Source organism: Rattus rattus, chromosome 1, assembly GCF_011064425.1.
Source record: "Rattus rattus isolate New Zealand chromosome 1, Rrattus_CSIRO_v1, whole genome shotgun sequence".
Classification (NCBI taxonomy): domain Eukaryota; kingdom Metazoa; phylum Chordata; class Mammalia; order Rodentia; family Muridae; genus Rattus; species Rattus rattus.
The window spans coordinates 29,615,932-29,637,449 of record NC_046154.1 but is presented as its reverse complement, the minus strand read 5'-3'; the positions used below and the strand labels follow the sequence as shown (position 1 = coordinate 29,637,449).

The 21,518-nt window shown below is 49.4% G+C and overlaps 1 protein-coding gene across 1 annotated transcript in view; it reads left to right on the top strand.

Moving 5' to 3' along the window:
• Csmd2 (CUB and Sushi multiple domains 2) overlaps positions 1-21,518 on the top strand; it is a 569,599-nt gene that overhangs the window by 506,941 nt on the left and 41,140 nt on the right. The window contains exons 45-53 of the mRNA XM_032897562.1: positions 2,958-3,038; positions 3,463-3,576; positions 5,395-5,583; positions 7,727-7,873; positions 12,378-12,566; positions 16,128-16,313; positions 17,220-17,414; positions 19,026-19,199; positions 20,567-20,740. Coding sequence (XP_032753453.1) covers positions 2,958-3,038; positions 3,463-3,576; positions 5,395-5,583; positions 7,727-7,873; positions 12,378-12,566; positions 16,128-16,313; positions 17,220-17,414; positions 19,026-19,199; positions 20,567-20,740 — 1,449 coding nt within the window. The remainder of the gene's footprint in view (positions 1-2,957; positions 3,039-3,462; positions 3,577-5,394; positions 5,584-7,726; positions 7,874-12,377; positions 12,567-16,127; positions 16,314-17,219; positions 17,415-19,025; positions 19,200-20,566; positions 20,741-21,518) is intronic.

Below are 21,518 nucleotides of genomic sequence, written 5' to 3'. Positions count from 1 at the left end.
GGCGTCTACTGGGTGTTTCTTTGTCAAGCGAGTTGGCGACTCTGCCCATAGTGGGTTGTACATTCTGAAAGAACAAGAAAGAAAATGTTACTCCCTGCATCTTCAGCACCCACATTTCTGAGCAAGGTGAACCCCACAGCAGGTCATCTCAGGGCTGAGTGGAAGGAAGAAGGTGTCACCCTGCCTCCCAGCACTCGTCATCTGCTGACAGTGCACGTCGAACAACTTTCCTAGACAGAAAAATGGAAGCACACCTCAAGGGCAGACACTGCTCCGGCTTTTGTCAAACCAGGCAGAAAGCCACTCAGATACCTCAGGAGGGCCTCTTCAGTGTCGGTTCACTTACTGCTAAAGCTTGTGTCTTTTTCATGTGGCACTTGTGAGACAACACATCTGTATAAAAACTTAAAGTTAGATTCCCTAATGTGATATAACATCTCACATAAAAGTAGACACAGGCGAAGTGTCCAATTACCTTCCGTCTCCACCTGGTAAAATGTCAGATCCCAAGGCGATATCTGGAAGGTAGCTCCCATTGCATGATGGGAGCTGTGTGTGTCTGGGATGCTGTGGTCTCAGAAACAGTGTGGCATCGCTGTTGTGACTTCCACATACAGCCCCAAAACTGGGAAGTCTTACACACCACCCTGAATATCTGGGATGCCAGGGTGCAACTTCCCATCAATGTACCAACCTATTCTCACAGCTATTTTGAGTACAGGCAGTCATGAACTGGTGTTTTTAAGCACCCCGCTTCAATCATAATTAGGATGGCTGCACACACACACACACACACACACACACACACACACTTTTATTGTGTTTTGTGTTTTAATTTCCTTTTGGATTCTGACGTCCAACTCAGTAGAATCGTACCCCCCTTAAAGTATCGAGGAAAGAAAGAGACCTGAGTCCTAATATCCAGGAAAGGTTACTGACATTTGACAAGGATTGCCTGCGTGTTCTATAAAGGTTGGGGGCTGTAATCATTTCTAGTTTAAAAGAATCAGCAGAAGGAGAAGAAGGAAGAATGTTTAAAAATACCAAAGATGCTCCAAAGCCAGCCATGGCGAGGCACACCTGGAATTCCAACACTGGAGAAATAGAGGCAGGATCCGGAGTTCAAAGTCACTCTGGGCTCTGTAGTGAGCTGAGACCAGCCTGGGACTCATGAGCTTTTTGTCCAAAAACAAAACAAAAAATAGAGAGATACATGTGCTGTGTGGGGTAAATAATGTTGCCAGGACTTTAAGTAGAAAAACTTAAGACACCCACTGGTTAACACCAGAGCCTCTGAAATAAATTTTAGTAAATGATTATGTTTAGATTTCACAGTTGTTTTGATCTCGTTCTTGAAGAAATCTTATTGTATGGGAAATGTCTTCTGCTATACCAGCAGCTGGCAAGGTGAAGCACAAGGCGCATACCTCATGATGGCAGACCTGTTAAAACAAAACCCCTGACCCACGCAGGGAGCAAAGACACAAAGAAGTCACAACACATGATCAACAGTAGCTGCATCTGAGAGGACAATGGATACACCTCATTTTCCTCCTACCGTTTCCATAGAAAACCCCCCGGGTTCCTAATGACATTATACATTTTTTAAAAAACATAGCTGGGGATGTGGAGGTTTGGGAAACAATCGTCACCACAGCAGCCACAGCAGCAGTAACGGGATCAATAGCACTCAGCCATGAGCCAGGTAATAAAAGGCGTTCCACACCAACCATTCCTCACCCAGGCACCATCCAGCCTCTGCCCCACGGGCTCGACTCCAGTTTAGAGAATCCACTGAGGTCAGCCGTGTTTGGACAGAGGTCAGAGAAGAAGACACACACAGGATGTGGAGGCTGGGCTCTGACCAGTGGGAGGACCTGAGCCCGGGAACAGCCAGACCCCAGTTAAGTCCTGCCTGCCTCATTTATTTCCTGCAGGATCCCGAGGAAGTAACTTTACCTCATTATCTAATCACCAGCTCACAGGAGAAACACACTGCAGGGTCAGCGGCGCTGGGGGATTTAGAGGGCTAGAATGCAGAAGTGTCCCTGCATGGAGGACGTCCCAGCCATGCTCCTCCCCACCCTGCCCTCAGGCCAGTGACATCACTGGATGCTTCTTGGATCCCGTTAGATGTGAATACTGACTGCTAGTTTTGATATGGCAGGTACTTCGGGTAAACAGGCCCTTTAATAACTCCAGCCCAAGGGGATGGCTGATTTAAAATAAGACTTTACTCTGAGGAGTACATGGCACTGGAGAAGAAACAAGGATTACAACCAAAACCATAGCCTGTTTGAACCCGGCAGCTGAGCAGACAAGGCGCACAGAGGTCCCCTTATTAACACATTCTTCCTGTACTTGCAGAAGACTGGGGGCCCAGGCTATAGCCATTAGGGTCCGCCCTGGCTGCTGTGTCTCTTAAAGCAACTGTATGTCAAAGCGACCATGCCTTCGAGTGATGGGTCTGCCATGCAGCCCTTCCTTCCTTCATTACTGCTGTTGACCCATACTCCTTGGGTTTTCTACCAAAACCTGACGACTGAAGCGAAGCCAAAGAGCGTGTGGCTGAACTGGCCCTGCGTAGAAATAAACACTCAACGAATGCACATCTGTCGCGTGAATGGCTACAGGTGCACCTCAGTTAGCAGAGCGCTCCCCTAAGATATACAGAGCCCCAGATCAGTCGCCAGCACCACGTAAACCAGACATGGTGGCGAGCGCCTGTAATCCTGGCACTTGGGAAGCTGAGGCAGGGAGGCTCTGGTGTTAAGGATTATCCTTGTCTACACAGTAAGCTCAGGGCAGCCTGAGCTACATCATAAGACCTTGTGCCAATTCAACAAAACCAAACACACATCTGCTAGGCGAACAAATGAGGTAAGAGATTGTTAGGAACTGGTCCAAGGCCCAGGAGTGACATATTGCCCCTGACCTGTGTCTTTCTGTCTCTCTAGCTTATCCACTCACCAAGTGTCCTCCCCCAACCATCCTCCCCAACGCTGAAGTGGTCACAGAGAACGAAGAATTCAACATAGGTACCACTGCCAAATGCCAGGGATCTCAAACCAGGGTAGCTGAGTGAGAAGACCCAGGAGGCTATGGGGACTGGGGCGATGACTGTATCTATGTAGAGGGAAACAGAGGCCCAGACCACGGGGGTGGCAGTGTTCTATCAGCCAAGTACACCCCAAAAATACAAACCCTCTTCCTTCATCCAGCCCCAGAAGGAGGAGCTGGAAGCATGGCTTCCCTCTGCTGTTCAAAAGCTTTAAGATAGCCTAGAATTTCTTAGGAAATAGCCAGACTGAGCTGGGGAGGGAAGCAGTTGTCTGGGTCATGGAGACAGCGTGGAGCCCATGTGTGGTTACCTTTTAGGGACGTGGGTTTGAGGTCCTAAGGATGCCAACCCTTGTGAATCAGACTGCTCCAGGGGATGCCTCTGACCATCTCTCTTGACAGGTGACATCGTCCGCTACAGGTGCCTTCCAGGCTTTACCTTAGTGGGGAGCGAAATCCTCACCTGCAAGCTGGGAACCTACCTGCAGTTCGAAGGCCCACCCCCAATATGTGAAGGTAATTACACTGACTGGCACCCCGACAGAGCCCTCTTCCTGTCCCCAGCTCTCTGCTCAGTTCCTGCCCAATGAAAAGAGATCCCCATGTCAATGGTGTCTGATGGATGAGTTATGGAGTCAGAGTGAACGAGAGCCTTTGCAAGGACCCCACCTGTTCTGAGCTGGGGGCTGTGGAAGGGTCTGGCCAGCCCCTGTTCCTTACCTGGGCATTCTCTGTAGTTGGGTACTGAGTGTTGGCATGGAAAAATTGGAATGTCACCCTGTTGCTGTGGTGCAAATGTACCCAATGTCCTGTGTGTGTGACCCTGTAGCCCCAGACCTCAGCTGCCCGCATCCCAACGCAGTGCCTGGAAAAGATGAATACACGTCACCAGGTTACCCCAGCTCAGTCCAAACCCAACCCTTCCCCACCCCATAGCACCCAAGGAAACACAGAGCTGGTAACCACCCTGTAAACTGAGGATCCTAGGTTGATCCTAGGCTGTGGGCTATTGTGAGGAGTTGGGGGGCCGATGGCTTTAAGCATGTGATGATGACATCTGACCCTCCCGGACTGCTGTGGGGTTGGAAAACTTGAACAGCTACCAAGGGCCTGGAGGAAGCTGATTCAGTCCTTGAAGCTTGCCTCAACCTCAGACCAAGCAAAGAGAAGAGCATTACCCAGGAAGTTGTTCCATGCAGACTGTTGTGGCCTCCCCAGTGCCTGGGTGCACAGGGCTCCTCTGTACCAGCCTCTTCCCTCCCCTTGTGTTACGTCATAGGTCTTTCTCCTGCCCCTCCTCCTGTTTCTCCTCATCCTAGTCCTTCTCCTGTTTCTCATCCTCCTGATCCTCCTCCTCCCACTTCTCCTCCTGCTCCTCCTCCACCTCCTCCTTCTCCTGATCCTCCTCCTCCTTCTGATGCTCCTCCTGCTGCTTCTCCTGCTGCTCCTCTACCTCCTTCTCCTCCTGCTTCTCTCCCTCCTCCATCCCTACCCCTTCTTGCTTCTCCTCCTCCTGCTGTTTCTCCCTTTTAGTGGTTCACACAGTCTTCACTGGGACAACAATGTTTTCTTTAACCACCTTAATGCAATGAATCAGGCTGCAGCCAACCCTGCTGGTCTCTCCGCTCCTCCGTTACCACCACCATCACTGTGCTGTGTTGAGACATTGTGCTACAGACTCTCTATATGTGGTTTGAAGTAGTGCAGCATAGTTTTCTAGGATACAACCATCCTCTGAGGGAGGGACTCCTTGCTTGTGTTGGAAAAGCTTTCACCCTGAAAGGGAATAATTTATTGGGGGCCAGACAGGTTGCGAGTGCCTGTGTACTCCTCCTGCTCCTGGATTTAGAGTTGGGCTCTGAGTTCAGGTGTGTTTGACCTATGATCTGTGGCTTACTTCTGCACTCTTCTACCTTTGTACAGACTAAACCCATTTTGTAGAGTGACTCTTTGGGTATGGGAGGCCATACTGTTGCATAAATAGACAGACAGACAGGCAGGCAGGCAGGCAGACAGACAGGCAGACAGGCAGACAGACAGATAGATAGACAGACACTTCCCCTCATCTACCTCAAATCCAGATAGCACCCACATCCAAGCTAGGAAATGATTTGAACCAACTGACCTGCTGTGACTTCCCATAACACTGTCATGTTAACATGGAATCTTAAGTTACCTCCTGCCATGGGTCAATACAATGGTAAATGTGAGGACCTGTTTAAATACCCAGGACTAACTTTGTAGTGATAGCTCTACTCCACGGACAAGCTGATATCCCAGCCCTGTTCTGTCTCTATGCCATGTACATAGTCCCTCCCTCTCTCTCTCTCCCAGTGCACTGCCCGACCAATGAGCTTCTGACAGACTCCACTGGCGTGATCCTTAGCCAGAGCTATCCTGGAAGCTACCCACAGTTCCAGACCTGCTCCTGGCTGGTGAGAGTAGAGCCAGAGTACAATATCTCTATCACGGTGGAGTACTTCCTCAGCGAGAAGCAATACGATGAGTTTGAAATCTTTGACGGTGAGTCCCTCAAAGGCCACGCCGTTCCAGCTACAGATACAACAGCTTTCTCCCAGCCCCTGGGGTTATTTGAGCTTCGTTTTCCTATCAGAACGTTCTGAAGATACTACCTAATGTCTACCTCTACCATAGAAACCCAAGACCTGAGAATCGAATTGAATTCATGTGGCTGCTGATCGCTTAGAAGTCTAGATCTGAATACCAGCCTGAATCCCTGAATACCGGCCAATATGTGGGTCCCAGCAGTAGCCCCTTGTGAAGAGTAGGCTTCCTCCAAAACCCAAGAAGGTGTACCAAACTCCATACTGCTTCTCTAGTGTTGGGACAAGAGGTGCTATCATTTGCTGTTGGGTCTAGAGAAAACATCTCAGCATATCCCAAACTGAGGAACCCTCAAAATACCATAGAAAACTTTGTAGGATTTTATCTCCTCTCCTCTGGAGCATATGAAAGTGGCTAAGATATCTATATTAATTGTCCCAGTGTTTTTTTTTAAATCCTATTTAAAGAACTAAGATGCTGCATTCTGCAGGATGCCCGGATCCTTCATCTCCTCTCACTGTATCATGATAAAAGTCAGGCTTCTTAACAGAGCCCTGGGACATAGCCATGAACGTACACTGTTGCCTACCTCACGCCCATGCAAACTGCTTCTTCTCCCCCCTTCCTGACAACCTGGAGAAGAGCACATTGCAGATCCACAACTGCATTTCAAGTAACCAGGACTATGCCCATCTGCCCTGGTAAATGCCACAGGTGGTTCGCTACCTGAGGATCTTTGATTAAACGTGCACCCTGGGGTAGAAATGGCCTCTCATCTGCTGCTGCCCGACAGAACAGCCGTGGTAGAATTGGGATGCCTAGGTGTCAGCATCATTCCACATCCTATATCCGGAGTCTTTAATAACCTCGGCTGTTCTCATGTGTCCAGTGTTTATTCCAGTGAACTGTGGATGGCTGGTCAAGAGAAGAGCTATATACAACTGATGTCAGTTTCTGGGGTCCTTTTCAGGGAGGGGAAGACTCAGCAGCCTCTCCTTTAGCCAAACTTCTGAATGAAGGGGCTGTGAGACCTGACTTGAGTCTGTAAGATGGACAGAGAGTTGACTCTTTCCCCCGCGGCTGCTCTCTTCCCTTCTGGTGGCTGCTTTGCTCATGAATTCATACTATTTTAGTTGCTCTTTTTGACTGCCCAGCTAGCTTGCCCTTAGGAGTAATGACAGTTTGTGGGCCATCCCTGGGTCCCTAGGCTCAGTCCTTCCAGCTACCGACCCAGCCTTGCTACCCACTCCCAATTGTGACGCTCTTGCTTCAGCCCATGTAGTGTTTCCCCCTGACCTCTGTGTCCCAGCGTCTTCTCATCCCCCTTACTCCCGAGGAGCTGGGTTTCATCAGCCACACAGAATCTCCCCAGGCCTTCCCAAGGAGAAAGCTATCAAGCAGGAGGGTTTTTTTTTCTTCTCATGATAGAACTGTTCAAGTGTGTTGCTTCTCCTCACTTCAGGATGCCCATTCCTTCCCAGTTTGCCGCAGCAGCTCAAATGGCGCTACTTTGTTAAATGTAGTCCATTACTCTCCCAAGCTTCCAAGAGCTGTCTCAACAGTGTATTGGAACCTTCGCTCACAGCCTTCCCCAGGACTATAAATCCTGGGTTATGAGTTTCCCAGATTTATATTGCGCTCCTTAGACCAGAGCCCTGAGACGCAATCCAGACATTTAAGGTAGGAAATAGGGGACGACCCCTTCCTGGAGAGCCCGAAGGAGGAGGCATGTTGAAAGTGTTCTCACTTCTAACCCCGAGTGCCAACCCTTTCCTCTGGCTCTGTAGCTCTCTATTCATAGCTGTTCAATAAACAGAATTTCTGTATGGCGGACACCATGCTATTTTTAGCACGCATAAGAGAAATTAGAAGAGGGTCCCAGTTTGAAAACCATCTCTCCCATCATCTACCTTCTTGACCCAGACAACCAGGAAATAGATTTCATCTCACGGCCTGACCCCAGAGCACTGCTTCAGGTAGGGGTGAGCCAAAGAGAGAGTCCTTCAGCAAAGCCACTGGATGCAAAGTTGCCCAGCCATCTGTACTCACACCTCCCTCTAGACTTAGAATGACCTATAACCCTGTGTCTTTCTCGCCCAAGGTCCCTCAGGACAAAGTCCTCTGCTGAAAGCTCTCAGTGGGAATTACTCGGCCCCCCTGATTGTCACCAGCTCCAGCAACTCTGTGTACCTGCGCTGGTCATCTGACCACGCCTATAACCGGAAGGGTTTTAAGATTCGGTATTCAGGTGAGTAGGTCACAAGTACCCCCGAGAAGGGCCTCGGAGCTGAAGCCCTTAAGTGTCTCACCTGAAGCAGCTAAAGAAGCCATGGTCCATCTCCTCACCAAAATGGCAACCTCCCTTGTGTAGGCGGGGCTGCTCCTGCTCTGTTTCCCTCGTCTGACACTGCCTAGGCTAGACAAGAGGAGTCTCCTACTTCTTCATGCCCAGGCTCCTCCCCCACCTCTAGCCACACCCCTTTCTTCTCATACTCTCACCCTGTGTCTCCAGGATTGTCACTACTCAATATGAGATCAGACTAGCCCCTTGGCCATTTGGGAGATATTACTTCAAGTCCTTTGACTGACTGACTGGCTGGCTGACTGACTGACTGACTGACTGACTGACTGACTGACTGACTGACTGACTGACTGACTGGCTGGCTGACTGACTGACTTGGCTAACTGACTGATACATATAATCACATAGGGTAGGGAGCAGAGGAAACCCTCTACTGTTCTACAAATCAGATCTCTTTCATTATTACCCTTTCACTAACAGATGCCAACTGGACACACTTGTGTACATGACATTCTGGTGCATATAGACAACCGTGATGATCAAATTAGCACACTCATCTCCTCAAAGAAGTTTATGTCCGCGTGCTGGGGACCACTGAAATCCATTCTTCTACCAGTGGGAATGTATACTCAGTTCTTCATGAACTACAGCTGCTCATCTGTGCTGCAAAATATCGGAACTTAGTCCTTTCTATTTTTGTGGCCAATAACTAATCTCATTCAATCCTGCCTGCCTCCTACTGGTCCCAAGCTCTGGTGACCCCTGTCACACTCTCTCTCTACTTGTGTAAAATCGACTTGCCCTCGCTTTCACACATGAACGAGAACACACGGATTTGTCTTTCCATGCCTCACCAACTTAACATTATGTCCTCCCCCTCCATATACGTTGCTGCAATTGACAGAAGTTCTTGTTTCTTTCTTCCTTCCTTTCTTTTTTCTCTTTTGCAAGGCCATATTGTCTGGGCATGGTCAGATCAAAGGCCAGGCCTTTGATAAAAATTCCCCTGGGATACAATTATATGAAGAAAGGAGACTTTCTCTGAACTCTCTCTGTGGGCACCATGGATCTGCCTGACAAGCTGAAACCTTGGTGCCCGCTTTGAAGGGCCATCCGGTGAATTGCTGGCAGGGCTGCAAGGAATGCCTGCAGATCGTGGGAATCCCACCACACACCTGCATGCCACACAAGGATTAGGTGAAGTTTTAAAGAATAGTGGTCGCAGGGAGCCAGGAATATAGCTCAGTCAGTAAGGTGCTTGCCACATAATCACAAGGACCAGAATCCAACCCCAGCACCTCTAAGAAGCCAGCTGGTTGCTATGATGGCAGCACTAGTAATCCCACCCTACAGAAACAGAGGCAGGAGGATTCCTGGAGCATTCTAGCCAGCCAGCTTAGCCTAACCAGTGAGCCCCAGGATGCAATGAGTGACTATGTCTCAAGAAACTAAGGTGGACAACATCATGAATGACATCTGAGTTAACCTCCACCTCCTCCACACACATGTGCGCACACACCTGCATGCACTGAAACACAGTTACAAAAACATGTGCATACACACCTGCATACACTGAAACACATGTACACACACATGTGCACATACTTGCATACACTGAAACACACAGACACACACATGATGTACATACATACCTGCATACACTGAAACATATATACACACACATGTGCACACACACCTGCATACGCTGAAACACATACACACGTGGTCACACATACCTGTACTTGCATACACTGAAACCACACACACACACACACACACACACACACAGGTCAGGAGAGATGTCATCAAGTTCTGCCTGAAGAAACATTTGTCCATATCTTCACGTGGGTCTTCTCACTGCAAGACCAGTCCACACTATGTGGACCCAGGGGCGTTCTAAAAACCATGTAGTATGAGAACTAACCAGATGAAGTGAGGGGAGCTCTGCCTTTACTCTCTCAACATTCACTTCCTGTGTAGATCCCAGCCCCACCCTCCTCTTCCAGGTGCCCAGGGTTGGGGAAAAGATGACATCATGACCCCATGATCAGTGTCTGTCCTGCTACTTGCTGGCAATAGGGTTGCTTGACCAAACACTTAACTGTTTGGGCCTCCACTTCCTCAAAATGAAAAAGAAACCCCGAGATCAGGGGAGTTCAGGGCGGTGTTCCTGGCGGCTGCTCCCGTGGAGGGAAGATGGCAGTTCCCTACCCCCGCTTCTAAATTTGGAGCTAAGAGCTCTCACGGAGTTCCCTTTGCCTTTCTGCTTAGAGACTGATATGTTTAGAAGTAATGAGTCGGTTGTAATTACAGCACTTAAGCCATGTAGAAAAGAAATTCATTACACAGTACGGCAATTAGGACTTAATAATTAAGATACAGCAGACGTGTGTAACGTACACCTGTGTCTTTCCCAGGGACTATGTGTGTTCTGTATCTGGGATTCTCCATTCCGGGCTGAAGGTGGAACATAGGTTCAGGTTGTGCATGACAGAGGCAATGGCAGGAGAACGTGCATCTTTAAAACACCATTTCTACCTGTACAGGGTCATGGTCTTCAGACAGGAAGGCCAAGGCTTCTCTGTGAGAGCGTGTGAGGATGGGGCCTGGTCCCCAATCCACTCATCCCTGTCTACCTGGAAAGCCAAGGCAGAGACGCTCAGGCAAATGGAGGCAGGCATGATGGGAAGCCCCTGGGTCATCCTTCCCACAACCACACAGAACCAACCAGGATTGGTCATTTTTCTCATTGCTTTGATAAAAGACCAGACAAAGTCAACTTAAGGAGGAAGTGGCTTATCTTTGTCTTGGCCTGTGGTGTGAGGATACAGCATGTCAGGACGCTGCTTGTCACAGGGATGGGAAGGTGGTGGTATCTGGAGGAGCCTGAGGTGCCCAGGCACACTGTAGCCACAGTCGGTAAGCAGGGAGAGAGGGATGCTGGTTCTCAGTTCACTTTATCCTGTTTATTCAGCCTAGCCACCCATGGGATGCTGCTGCCTGCATTTAGAGCGGACTTCCCACCTCAACTCATGCAGTGTAGGAACTCCCTCCCGCCTGTGCCCAGAGAGCTGTCTCCTAGGTTAATCTAGACCTTGCCAAGTTGTCAGTGACGACTCTCACACAACCTAAGGGCCCCCAGCAGGGTCTGGGGTGTGAGTTCGCCCCATCTGGGACTTTTGTCTACCTTCCCTAGCTATTGTATCCCCAGCACAGGAACGGCATCTGGCGCTTAAAGGACTCCTGAGAACCATTTACTGGATAGATGGATGAAATATGTTAACTCATACGCTGGAGGGACAGGGAATAAGCCCTGGAGGGAAATGTATATCCTAGATCCCTAGGCGTCTGCAGCACAACAGAACGACAGAGAGCAACCATTTATTGAGCACTAAGTGACCCACACTGTGCTGGGATGCTTAGCAGATGCTGCCTCTTTTTTAACATCATGTGGGCATCTATGAGGGGTGGGAGCACCTATGAGGGAGGGAAGCACCTATGAAAGAGGGGAGTACACACTCTCTCTCTCTCTCTCTCTCTCTCTCTCTCTCTCACACACACACACACACACAAAAGAGGGGAGTACCTATGAGGGAGGGGAGCACCTGTCAGAGTGGGGAGCACCCTATGGAGGGAGGGGAGGGGGAGCACCTGTCAGAGGGGGGGCACCTGTCAGGAGGGGAGCACCTGTGGGGGAGGGGAGCACCTGGGGGGAGGAGCACCTGTGGGGAGGGGAGCACCTGTCAGGTGGGGGAGGGGGAGGGGGGCACCTCTATGAGGGAGGGGAGCACCTGTCAGGGTGGGGAGCACCTATGAGGGAGGGGAGCACCTGTCAGAGTGGGGAGCACCTATGAGGGAGGGGAGCACCTATGAGGGAGGGGAGCACCTATGAGGGAGGGGAGCACCTGTCAGGTGGGGAGCACCTATGAGGGAGGGGAGCACCTATGAGGGAGGGGAGCACCTATGAGGGAGGGGAGCATCTATGAGGGAGGGGAGCACCTGTCAGAGTGGGGAGCATTTATTGCAGGGAGGAAATCAGAACTAAACGAGCTTCGGTGATTTGTCCTAAGTCACAAAAGCTGATGCCTGGTGGCGTCACGTATTTAGGAAACCCGTCCCACTGGGCCCTGCTTTACAAGGCTGCCTGCGGTTGCAAGGGCTTTGAAAGCAGCCTGGGCTGTGCTCGGGCAGAGAAGGGGCCGTCACGGCTCACAGAGCAGGTGGTTGTTGTAGTTTTCAGTGACCCTTTGTTTTGATTTGTTTTGTTTGATCTTGTTCTGGCTTTACTTAACTGGCGTTCAGCGTCAACCACTCGGGCCTTCGTAAATAGCAGAGAACTTGCCAATGGTAAAGGAAATACGATGGGGGAAGCGGCCGGGTAGGGGTGCAGCCTGCCTGCTCCACAGTAATACATGGACCCTCCTCCACTGAAACTCCTCTCCTTCCTCAGCCCCCTACTGCAGCCTGCCTAAGGCTCCGCTCCACGGCTTCATCCTGGGCCAGACAACCACCCAGCCGGGCGGCTCCATCCACTTCGGCTGCAACACAGGCTACCGTTTGGTGGGACACAGCATGGCCATCTGTACCCGGCACCCCCAAGGCTACCACCTATGGAGTGAGGCCATTCCTCTCTGTCAAGGTGAGCAGCGGGGACTGAAGTAGCAACCAGGTGGCTCAGCTCCAGGTCACCTCGGGCTGGTCTCAGGCCACGTGCGAGTCTCCCAGGGTTTGGTGACAGAGCATTCCCTCAGCAGACATTTACTGAGGGTCTGTACATCTCCAGCTCTGGGTATGACGGATGAATGGGCTCTGTTTCCAGCACCACGGGAGAGATGAGACAGGAAGTGACCAGAAGAGTAAGTTCTATACTGGGGTGTTAGGAACCCCATGGTAAGAAGGGACCTGCCTCTTCCTAGCCGCTAAGAAGAACTCCCAAGGCAGGGAGGCGTGGGGTTAGCAAACGAGTCACACAGACCCCTGAAATGTCTCATTCAGTTCCCACGCGTCGCCTCTTAGAATTTCTGAATGCTCTCCGCTAATAAGAACGTATGTTCCTGTCCTGATGAAATATCTTGCTTCATATAATTCAATAAACACTAATAAAAAATGAAGTCATAGGGGCTGGAGTGATGGCCCAGTCAGTAAAGTGCTTGCCTTGCAAGCATGGGACCTGAGTTTGATCTTGCAGAACCCAAAGAGATAAGCCCAGGGTTATAAATACACATGTGCTTGTGGCCCCACCGCTGTGGAGGCAGAGGCTCTGAGGGGCCTGACCTCCTGGGTGAGCCCCAGGCAGAAGAAAGACACTGCCTGAGAATCTAAGATGGTACCTGAGGGGCAACAGTTATGGCTGTCCTCTGGCGTCCACCTGAACACACATACACCTGAACACACATACACCTGAACACACATACACCTGAACACACATACACCTGAACACACATACACCTGAACACACATACACCTGAACACACATACACCTGAACACACATACACCTGAACACACACACACCTGAACACACACGCACCTGAACACACACGCACCTGAACACACATGCACCTGAACACACACGCACCTGAACACACATACACGCTAAAATAAGACAATAATACACTTCCAGACTAGAAATGGAGTCCTGGTCCAGAGTCCCTGGAAGTTCTGGAAAACTTAGCAGAGTCGGATATCATTGCTGGCCACCACGGTGGGCTGGTCTTCCACCACAGCTTATCTGGATCGGAAGGAAGGAGGCCTGGGCTTTACACTCATGGCCGTGAGGGCAGTGATTTAAGGTGGTATCGGGTATTCAAACTCTTCTTTCTTGCTTTCTTTCTGCACACCCGCCCATTAATATATCAGCTCACTGCCATGCTGCTGCACATGTCTGAGGCGCCACCTGGACACCCCATTTATTGAAGTCCTTCGTTTTCCATGTAAATGCCGTGTTTTTGCAATTTCTTGGCTTGCACGTTGGTTTTGGTGGAGAAGACCCTCAAGTAAAATACCCTCAAGTAAACTTCTTAGCTAGGATTTCCGAGTCTCTCAGTGTGGCAGTTTTGCCCTCGTGTGCTTGTTAGGGTGACTCGCTTAAATTAAATTCTAGATTATGAATAATTCCATCTGCTAGTCTGAAGGCTTTATTCAGTTTTCTTTGGATTGCTGATGCGGGCGATGGGAAGTCTGAGGTCAGACCGATCCCCATTCTTCACTCGGTTTCCCTCTACCCCGCAATGGCTCCCTTTGGGCTCCCTTTGTTCCTTTTCAACCTGAAGACTTGTGTCTGTCTTCAGCTTCCGGAAGTGTTCACGTAGGATAATTCCACTCTCTGCTCTCTTTTCCAGAGCTCTGAACAGTTGGATGTTGGATCTCACAGACGGATCCTTTCCATTTTAGTCCCTTTTTGCTTGTTTTCCGTCTGTCTTTTGGGTCTTTATTCTGGGACCTTCGTTATTCATGATTTCTGGCACCTTTACTTGTTATCTGTTTGACAGTTCGAAGGAGCCCTTCCTTCATTGTCTTCCTTCAGAGAGCTCTGTTCCCATTTCCTGGATGTCCTGTGCCACCTAATCCTCTCAAGATACCACCAACCGACGAGTTCAGTGACCCCATAGCGCCCCTTTCCTGAATTAGCTCTGTTTCTGAATGGCGTTTTCATGCCCCACCCCCAAGGTGTCTGGGCTAACGTTGAGCACTGCTGGTTTTCTTCCACTGTGCAGTAACATTTGATTGTATTTAAAAGTAAAAGCTAGGAAGCAGTTGGGTGAGTTTCATTATTTTGTGTAACTCTCTTTGCCGGTGAGGTTTCTCCCATGAGTAAAATCTGGATCTGGGTGTACAGCAGGGATGAATGAACACCCATCCCATGGAGAGACCCTAAATTCTATAGGACAGTGAGAGAGAGATGGCTTAGTGGATACAGACACTTGCCACTGAGCCTGACAAGCTGAGTTTGACCCACGTGATCCCCATGGTAGATGAAGAGAACCAATCCCTGCAGGCTTTCCTCTGACATCCCCGTGCATGCAGGTGTGCGTGCACATGAGTGCTCGTGTGTGTGTGTGTATGTGTGCACATGAGTGCTCGTGTGTGTGTGTGTATGCACATGAGTGCTCATGTGTGTGTGTGTGCATGCACATGAGTGCTTGTGTGTGTGTATGTGTGCACATGAGTGCTGTGTGTGTGTGTATGTGTGCACATGAGTGCTCGTGTGTGTGTGTGTATGTGTGCACATGAGTGCTCATGTGTGTGTGTGTGCATGCACATGAGTGCTTGTGTGTGTGTATATGTGCACATGAGTGCTCGTGTGTGTGCATGTGAGTGCTAGTGTGTGTGTGTGCATGTGAGTGCTAGTGTGTGTATGCACACTGGGTTCCCGTCTGTGTGTGTGTGTGTGTGTGTGTGTGCATGAGTGCTCGTGTGTGTATGTGTGTGTACATGTGCTGTGTGTGTGTGTACATGAGTGTGTGTGTGTATGCATGTTGCTAATGTGTTTGTGCATGCACATGAGTTCCCATCTATGTGTGTGTGTGTGCACATGAGTGCTTTCGTGTGTGTGTGCATGTGAGTGCTCGTGTATGTATGTGTGTACATGAGTGCTTTTGTGTGTGTATGTGTGTGTGCATATGAGTGTTCATATGTGTGCATGCACACAAACGTACACAAATTAAAGTGCAATAAAAACTTTTATTAAGAAAAGTACCAAGAGAAAGAAAGAGAGAGAGAGAGAGAGAGAGAGGAAGGAAGGAAGAAAAGAAGGAAGAAAAGAAGAAAGAAAGAAACAAAAGTACCCCTTGGAAGGCTAACCCCCACCTTGGCATTCCTGACTCTCTCAAGAAATTCTGTCCCCACACCCTAAGGAAGAGGGGACACTTGGTTCTTCTCCACAAGCTGAGGCTTGAGGCTTCAAATTCCCCTGTGGGGCAGAACAGAAGAAAGTCTGACCTTGTGCCTCTTTCCTGTAAGTCTTGAGCTGCAGCCCTGGCCCTACATTTAATCTGTGAACGCCTATCTATCTCCACTCTACCCTCCGATGCGTCCTTTCCTGATCTCCCTGGCGATGGCTCTCCTGTTGTCTTTCCTTAGAGGGTTTTTTGTTTGTTAGTTTCTATTGTACGTTTTAAGGTCCCTAATGGGAAAGATGAAAATGTATGTTCTGTACAGCTTGAGTCAGAAATGCTCATGACATCCCTTCTCCCTTGCCAGCTATATCCTGTGGTCTCCCTGCTGCCCCCAAAAATGGAATTGTGTTTGGCAAGGAGTACACAGTGGGAACTAAGGCTGTGTACAGCTGCAATGAAGGCTACCACCTCCAGACGGGTGCTGAGGCCACCACAGAGTGTCTGGACACTGGCCTGTGGAGCAACAGCAATGTCCCCCCACAGTGTGTCCGTGAGTCCGAGGGGCGTGGGGGCAGGGGGCAGGAGAAGCTGGATATACAGCTGAAAAGGTGCCCTTAAGGAGTGGGCTTCAAGCTCAGTAAAGAGCAGAAAGTCTGCATGGAAAGGAGGGGGTAGGAGACCCAGGGAGGACAAGCGTGGGCATCTATCTATTCCCATGGTCCCCACTGTAACTTACTCTGAACACTGAAGGACCATCATGCTCTGGGGTGTTTTCATAAACTGTCACGGCACTCGGAATGACCCGAACGCTGCATGAATGTCCCTTGATCTCAGTCCTCTGATGTGGTAATTTGGGGGACCAAAAGACAAATAGGCAGCCCAATGAGACGGATTTAGTCCAATGATACAGAGCTGGGTTTTGTTGCCCCATTAAAAATGTACATACACACACATATTACCTTTATATTATATTTTAGAATCAAGAAAATTTAAATAAATATCCAGATTTCTGGCTTTTCCAGCTAGGGCTATACCTCAAATTAACAGAGTGCTTGCCCAATATAAACCATGGGTGGTAGGACATCTGTAACCCCATCACCCCAGAATTGAAGACAAGAGGATCAGAAGTTCAAAGCCACCTTAGCCTTGACTATTTGAGAATCATCCAAAAGAGAAAGGGTGGGAAACAGTTCTAAAATCTGACCAAATAGAATGTGCAGCCCACAGCCAGTAGGTAATGCCAGCGAAACACAAGTCTTACTACTTTCTTTTACAGATCTGGACCCCCACTCACTCTCCTCCCCTCTTCACTCATCGTTGATCAAACCTGCCTAGGACCGAATGTTCCCCAATTCATCATTACCACCTTGAGTTTCCTCAGTCCCTTGTTCTAGACCCCTGTGATGTCTTCCATAACCAGTTAGCTAACTCTCTTCCCTGCCCCTTGTTTCCCCAGCTGTGACCTGTCCCGATATCAGCAGCATCAGTGTGGAGCACGGCCGGTGGAGGCTCATCTTTGAGACCCAGTATCAGTTCCAGGCCCAGCTGATGCTCATCTGTGACCCTGGCTACTACTACACAGGCCAAAGAGTCATCCGCTGCCAGGCCAACGGTAGATGGAGCCTGGGGGAGTCTATGCCCACCTGCCAAAGTAAGCCGGGGAAGGACATATGGGCCCATTCGTGTGGTGCTTCCTACCCAACCCATTTCAGACATGCAATAGATTGAGGGGTTCCCCACCACCAGTGAGTGCAGCACACCATTTTTTGACATTCACCCAGAATCTGGAGCTGGGAAAGTCTTGCTTCTTAGCTCTCTTAGTTAGGGTTTTACTGCTGTGAACAGACACCGTGACCAAAGCAAGTCTTATAGGGACAACATTTAATTGGGGCTGGCTTACAGGGTCAGAGGTTCAGTCCATTGTCATCAAGGCAGGAACTTGGCAGCATCCAGGCAGGCATGGTGTAGGGAGAGCTGAGAGTTCCACATCATCATCTGAAGGCTGCTAGCAGGATATTGATTTCCAGGCAGTTAGGAGTAGGGTCATATAAGTCACACCCCAGCGACACACCCACTCCAACAAGGCCACCTGCTCCAACAAGGCCACACCTACTCCAACAAGGCCACACCCACCAACAAGGCCAACCCAAAGGCCACACCTCCAACAAGGCCACACCTACTCCAACAAGGCCACACCTACTCCTACTCCAACAAGGCCACCCCACTCCAACAAGGCCACACACCCTAATCGTGCCACTCCCTGAGCATATACAAACCATCCCATTTGCACCGTGTCGTCTTAGGAAAGGCTCCCTGTTAAAGAACCTCCAGCTCAGAATGCACTGATTAATTCATTCTTTGTGGCCCACCTATATGCCAGGTACCAGAAAGGTACAAAGATAACAGTGTGTGGCTTGCCTGGGAGATGGCTCAGCAGAGAAACAGTTGGCCATGCAAGTGGGAGGACGTAGTTCAGATCCCCACAACACCCGTGAAGGCAGCTTGTGATACTGAGTGTACCTGTGGTCCCAGCACTCCCATGACAAGGCTGGAGGCAGAGAGAGGAGAATCCATGGAAGATCAGGAGCCAGATACAGGGTGTGGACAGGAAGTAAGAGAGGAACACAGAGGACCGCCTAAGTCTGTCTGCCTCCTCTTCACTGTTAATTGCTTTTCTTTGGTTCTTTGGGTCTCAAAGGCCATTCCTCGAGACCAGGGTGAAAGCGTGTGTTTTTGGGATAACTTGCAGAAGGGAAGGGAAAGCCATAGGCCCTCTAGTGTAATACACTCCCTGTTTGTGGCAGCGTAGCAGACATGAGCATGGAGCAGCCTCACTGTAGCAGAGCCTTGGCAGTCACCTTAACTTTGTACATCAGTCAGATGCTGTCAGCATACTCCCTTGAGAAGGACTGTGAGGCTCAGCAGAAAAGGGCAAGGTCGATGTGCTTGTCTTCCCTGAGCACACCACAGACTCGCCACCCCGTCCTCCACAGCTCCACCTCAGCCATCTGTGGAGTCAACAAGCCTGCAAGCCTGCGCTTGCGACTCCAGAGATGGAAACCTGGGCACGTGACCAGCACCTCCAGGGCTCCTGGGGATTCCTGCAGACAAGGGCAAGGCAGTGCCGTAGAGCATCATACTCCAGGAGAGGAAGGCTAAGCAGTTCTTGGCTTTGATCATTATTCTCCTTCACCGTGTCCGGCACATGTCCTCCGTCCCCTGTCTCAGGACTGGTTTATTGAACATTTTATGATTTTTTCAGTCATCTCCTGTGGAGAGCTCCCCACACCCCCGAGTGGGCACCGCATTGGAACAATGTCTGTCTATGGGGCAACTGCCATCTTCTCCTGCAATTCCGGATATACACTGGTGGGCTCCAGGGTGCGGGAGTGCATGTCCAATGGACTCTGGAGTGGCTCCGAAGTCCGCTGCCTTGGTGAGTGGTCCTTCAAGCCCACCCTACCTGCTTACTCTCAGAAAGTACTTACTCCAAGCACCAACTTTGCGGCATCCACTATGACAGAGCCAGAGAGTAGCTTCCCTTGGGGAACTTGAAAGAACGAGACCAGCCTCTGGGGGTCCATACTTTAATCAGAAGGACAACCCGTTCATCTAATTATCCCCTAAGATGACCAGTGTAGTCCTGGCTTCCACCCTAAAGAGACGCATTCTTATAATGCACCCAAAATATTCTTTGTATTATATATTAGAGAATTATTTTAAATGCGCCCACTTGTTTATATGTATGCACATTATAATACACACATACATATGCACTAAGCAAACGAGAGCTTACTAAGGAGAAATTTTTCATTGCTCCCAGGGCTAATGTACTCCCTGACTGAGCCTAATCTAAGATCTCTTTCCTATTATTTTTTTTCTGGCTTCTCTCAGCTCCAGAAGAGGGTCTCAGCCATGCATGCCTGACTGGATGATCTGTCCCTGAAATACACACGAGTGACCTCCAGGTCACAGGGGGTCATGACCAGGAGCCACCTTCTTGGGCACTGGTTTGGGGTACAGTTATGAACTACTGTTACCTAGTCAAAGGGACCAAAGGAATGCCAGGGATCTACCGTGCCCAAGCTTCCTTTAATGAAAGTAATGCGGTGAGATGTCACTCAAAAAGAAAGACACATTTGGCCGAGCATCGGCCTTTGCATGGTTGTCATCAGCAGTATAAGCTATGATGGCTTCATTTGGGCTCTGGTGCTCAATAGGCAGTAGGTACCCAGGGAATGGTCCTTGTGTCAGCTTTCTATCAGACAGGGCAAGATACCTAAGATAATCCATTTACAGACAGGAGAGACTAATCACAGAACTCACAGTTCTGGAATTGTTGGCCCACAATCACTTGTCGCCCACCGTCTTTGGACTATGGTGAAGCAGCATACGTCACGGCATAATCAGAGGCAGAGGAATTCTGCTTCCTGGGCATGACCTAGTATCCTCCCAACCTCCTCAAGGCTGGGCACCAGGCTTCTAATGCATGACACTATGGGGGACTTACTCAAACCAATCACAGAGACTGAAAAATGTGGTAACTCCCCATCTGTGTACAGACACAGAAGCAGGACCCAGGAAATGATGGTCATGGCTGATGGGGGGGGTCACCAAGCCCACAGTTCTGTTACTGTCACGTAAGGACTTCCCAAACTCACTCCTGGATCACTGTTCTCCAGGGGAGGTAGGACAACGGAGCATGGCTGAGTACTTGGCCCTTTCCCTCCCACCCTAGCTAAGCTCTACTCCACTCTCTAGAGATTCCTCTGTGGTTGACTCTCTTCCCCTATCCCACCAAAGCTGGACACTGTGGGACCCCAGAGCCCATTGTCAACGGACACATCAACGGGGAAAATTTCAACTACCGAGGCAGTGTGGTGTACCAGTGCAGGGCTGGCTTCCGCCTGATCGGCATGTCTGTGCGCATCTGCCAACAGGATCATCACTGGTCGGGCAAGACCCCTTTCTGTGTGCGTAAGTATGTCGGCCACTCTCCCTAGCCATGGGGCTAAGTCAACACGGACTTCCTCCCTTTGCCTCCTGATTAGGTTAGCTAAAGGTGGTGTACTTTCTTCTCCTCCCCCAAAGATGTGGGCACTGCATCTATTTCTTCTATGCCATCATGAACTACGGGTTTTATTATTCCCTTGTGACTTCTGATTTACATTTTTTGTTGGTTTTCTAGTTTGTATGTGAATCGCATTACACACACGTGCACATACAGTAAGCAAACGGCAAGCATATACAAAAAAAGCTCACTTGTTTTCAGTCTCTCACTTTGTGTTATTTTTTATGTGGAACTACAAAATTTCTTATGCTCAACTATTTTAATTATACCTCATATATACAAGTAATAAATGTTTATTATTTTTAGAAGCTTAATTTCTCATTTATTGCCCACCCCTAAACTCAGAAGATTTTCTTCTTTTTTTTTTTTTTTTTTTCGGAGCTGGGGACTGAACCCAGGGCCTTGCGCTTGCTAGGCAAGTGCTCTACCACTGAGCTAAATCCCCAACCCCAACTCAGAAGATTTTAATAATTTTTTAAAATTTCTAAGCCAAAGGACCTTTTTCGCTTTTATTTTATATACGTTTTATGCACAATAATTCTATTTCTTGCAATTTACCTATGCTTTCCTCCTGAATAAACAGCTGGTCGACTGTTATGAATATTCCATTTACACTTGAGAAGGAAGGCATTGTGGATAATTCTGCTGCTGTATCTATGGGGACATGTACTCCTAAGATGTACT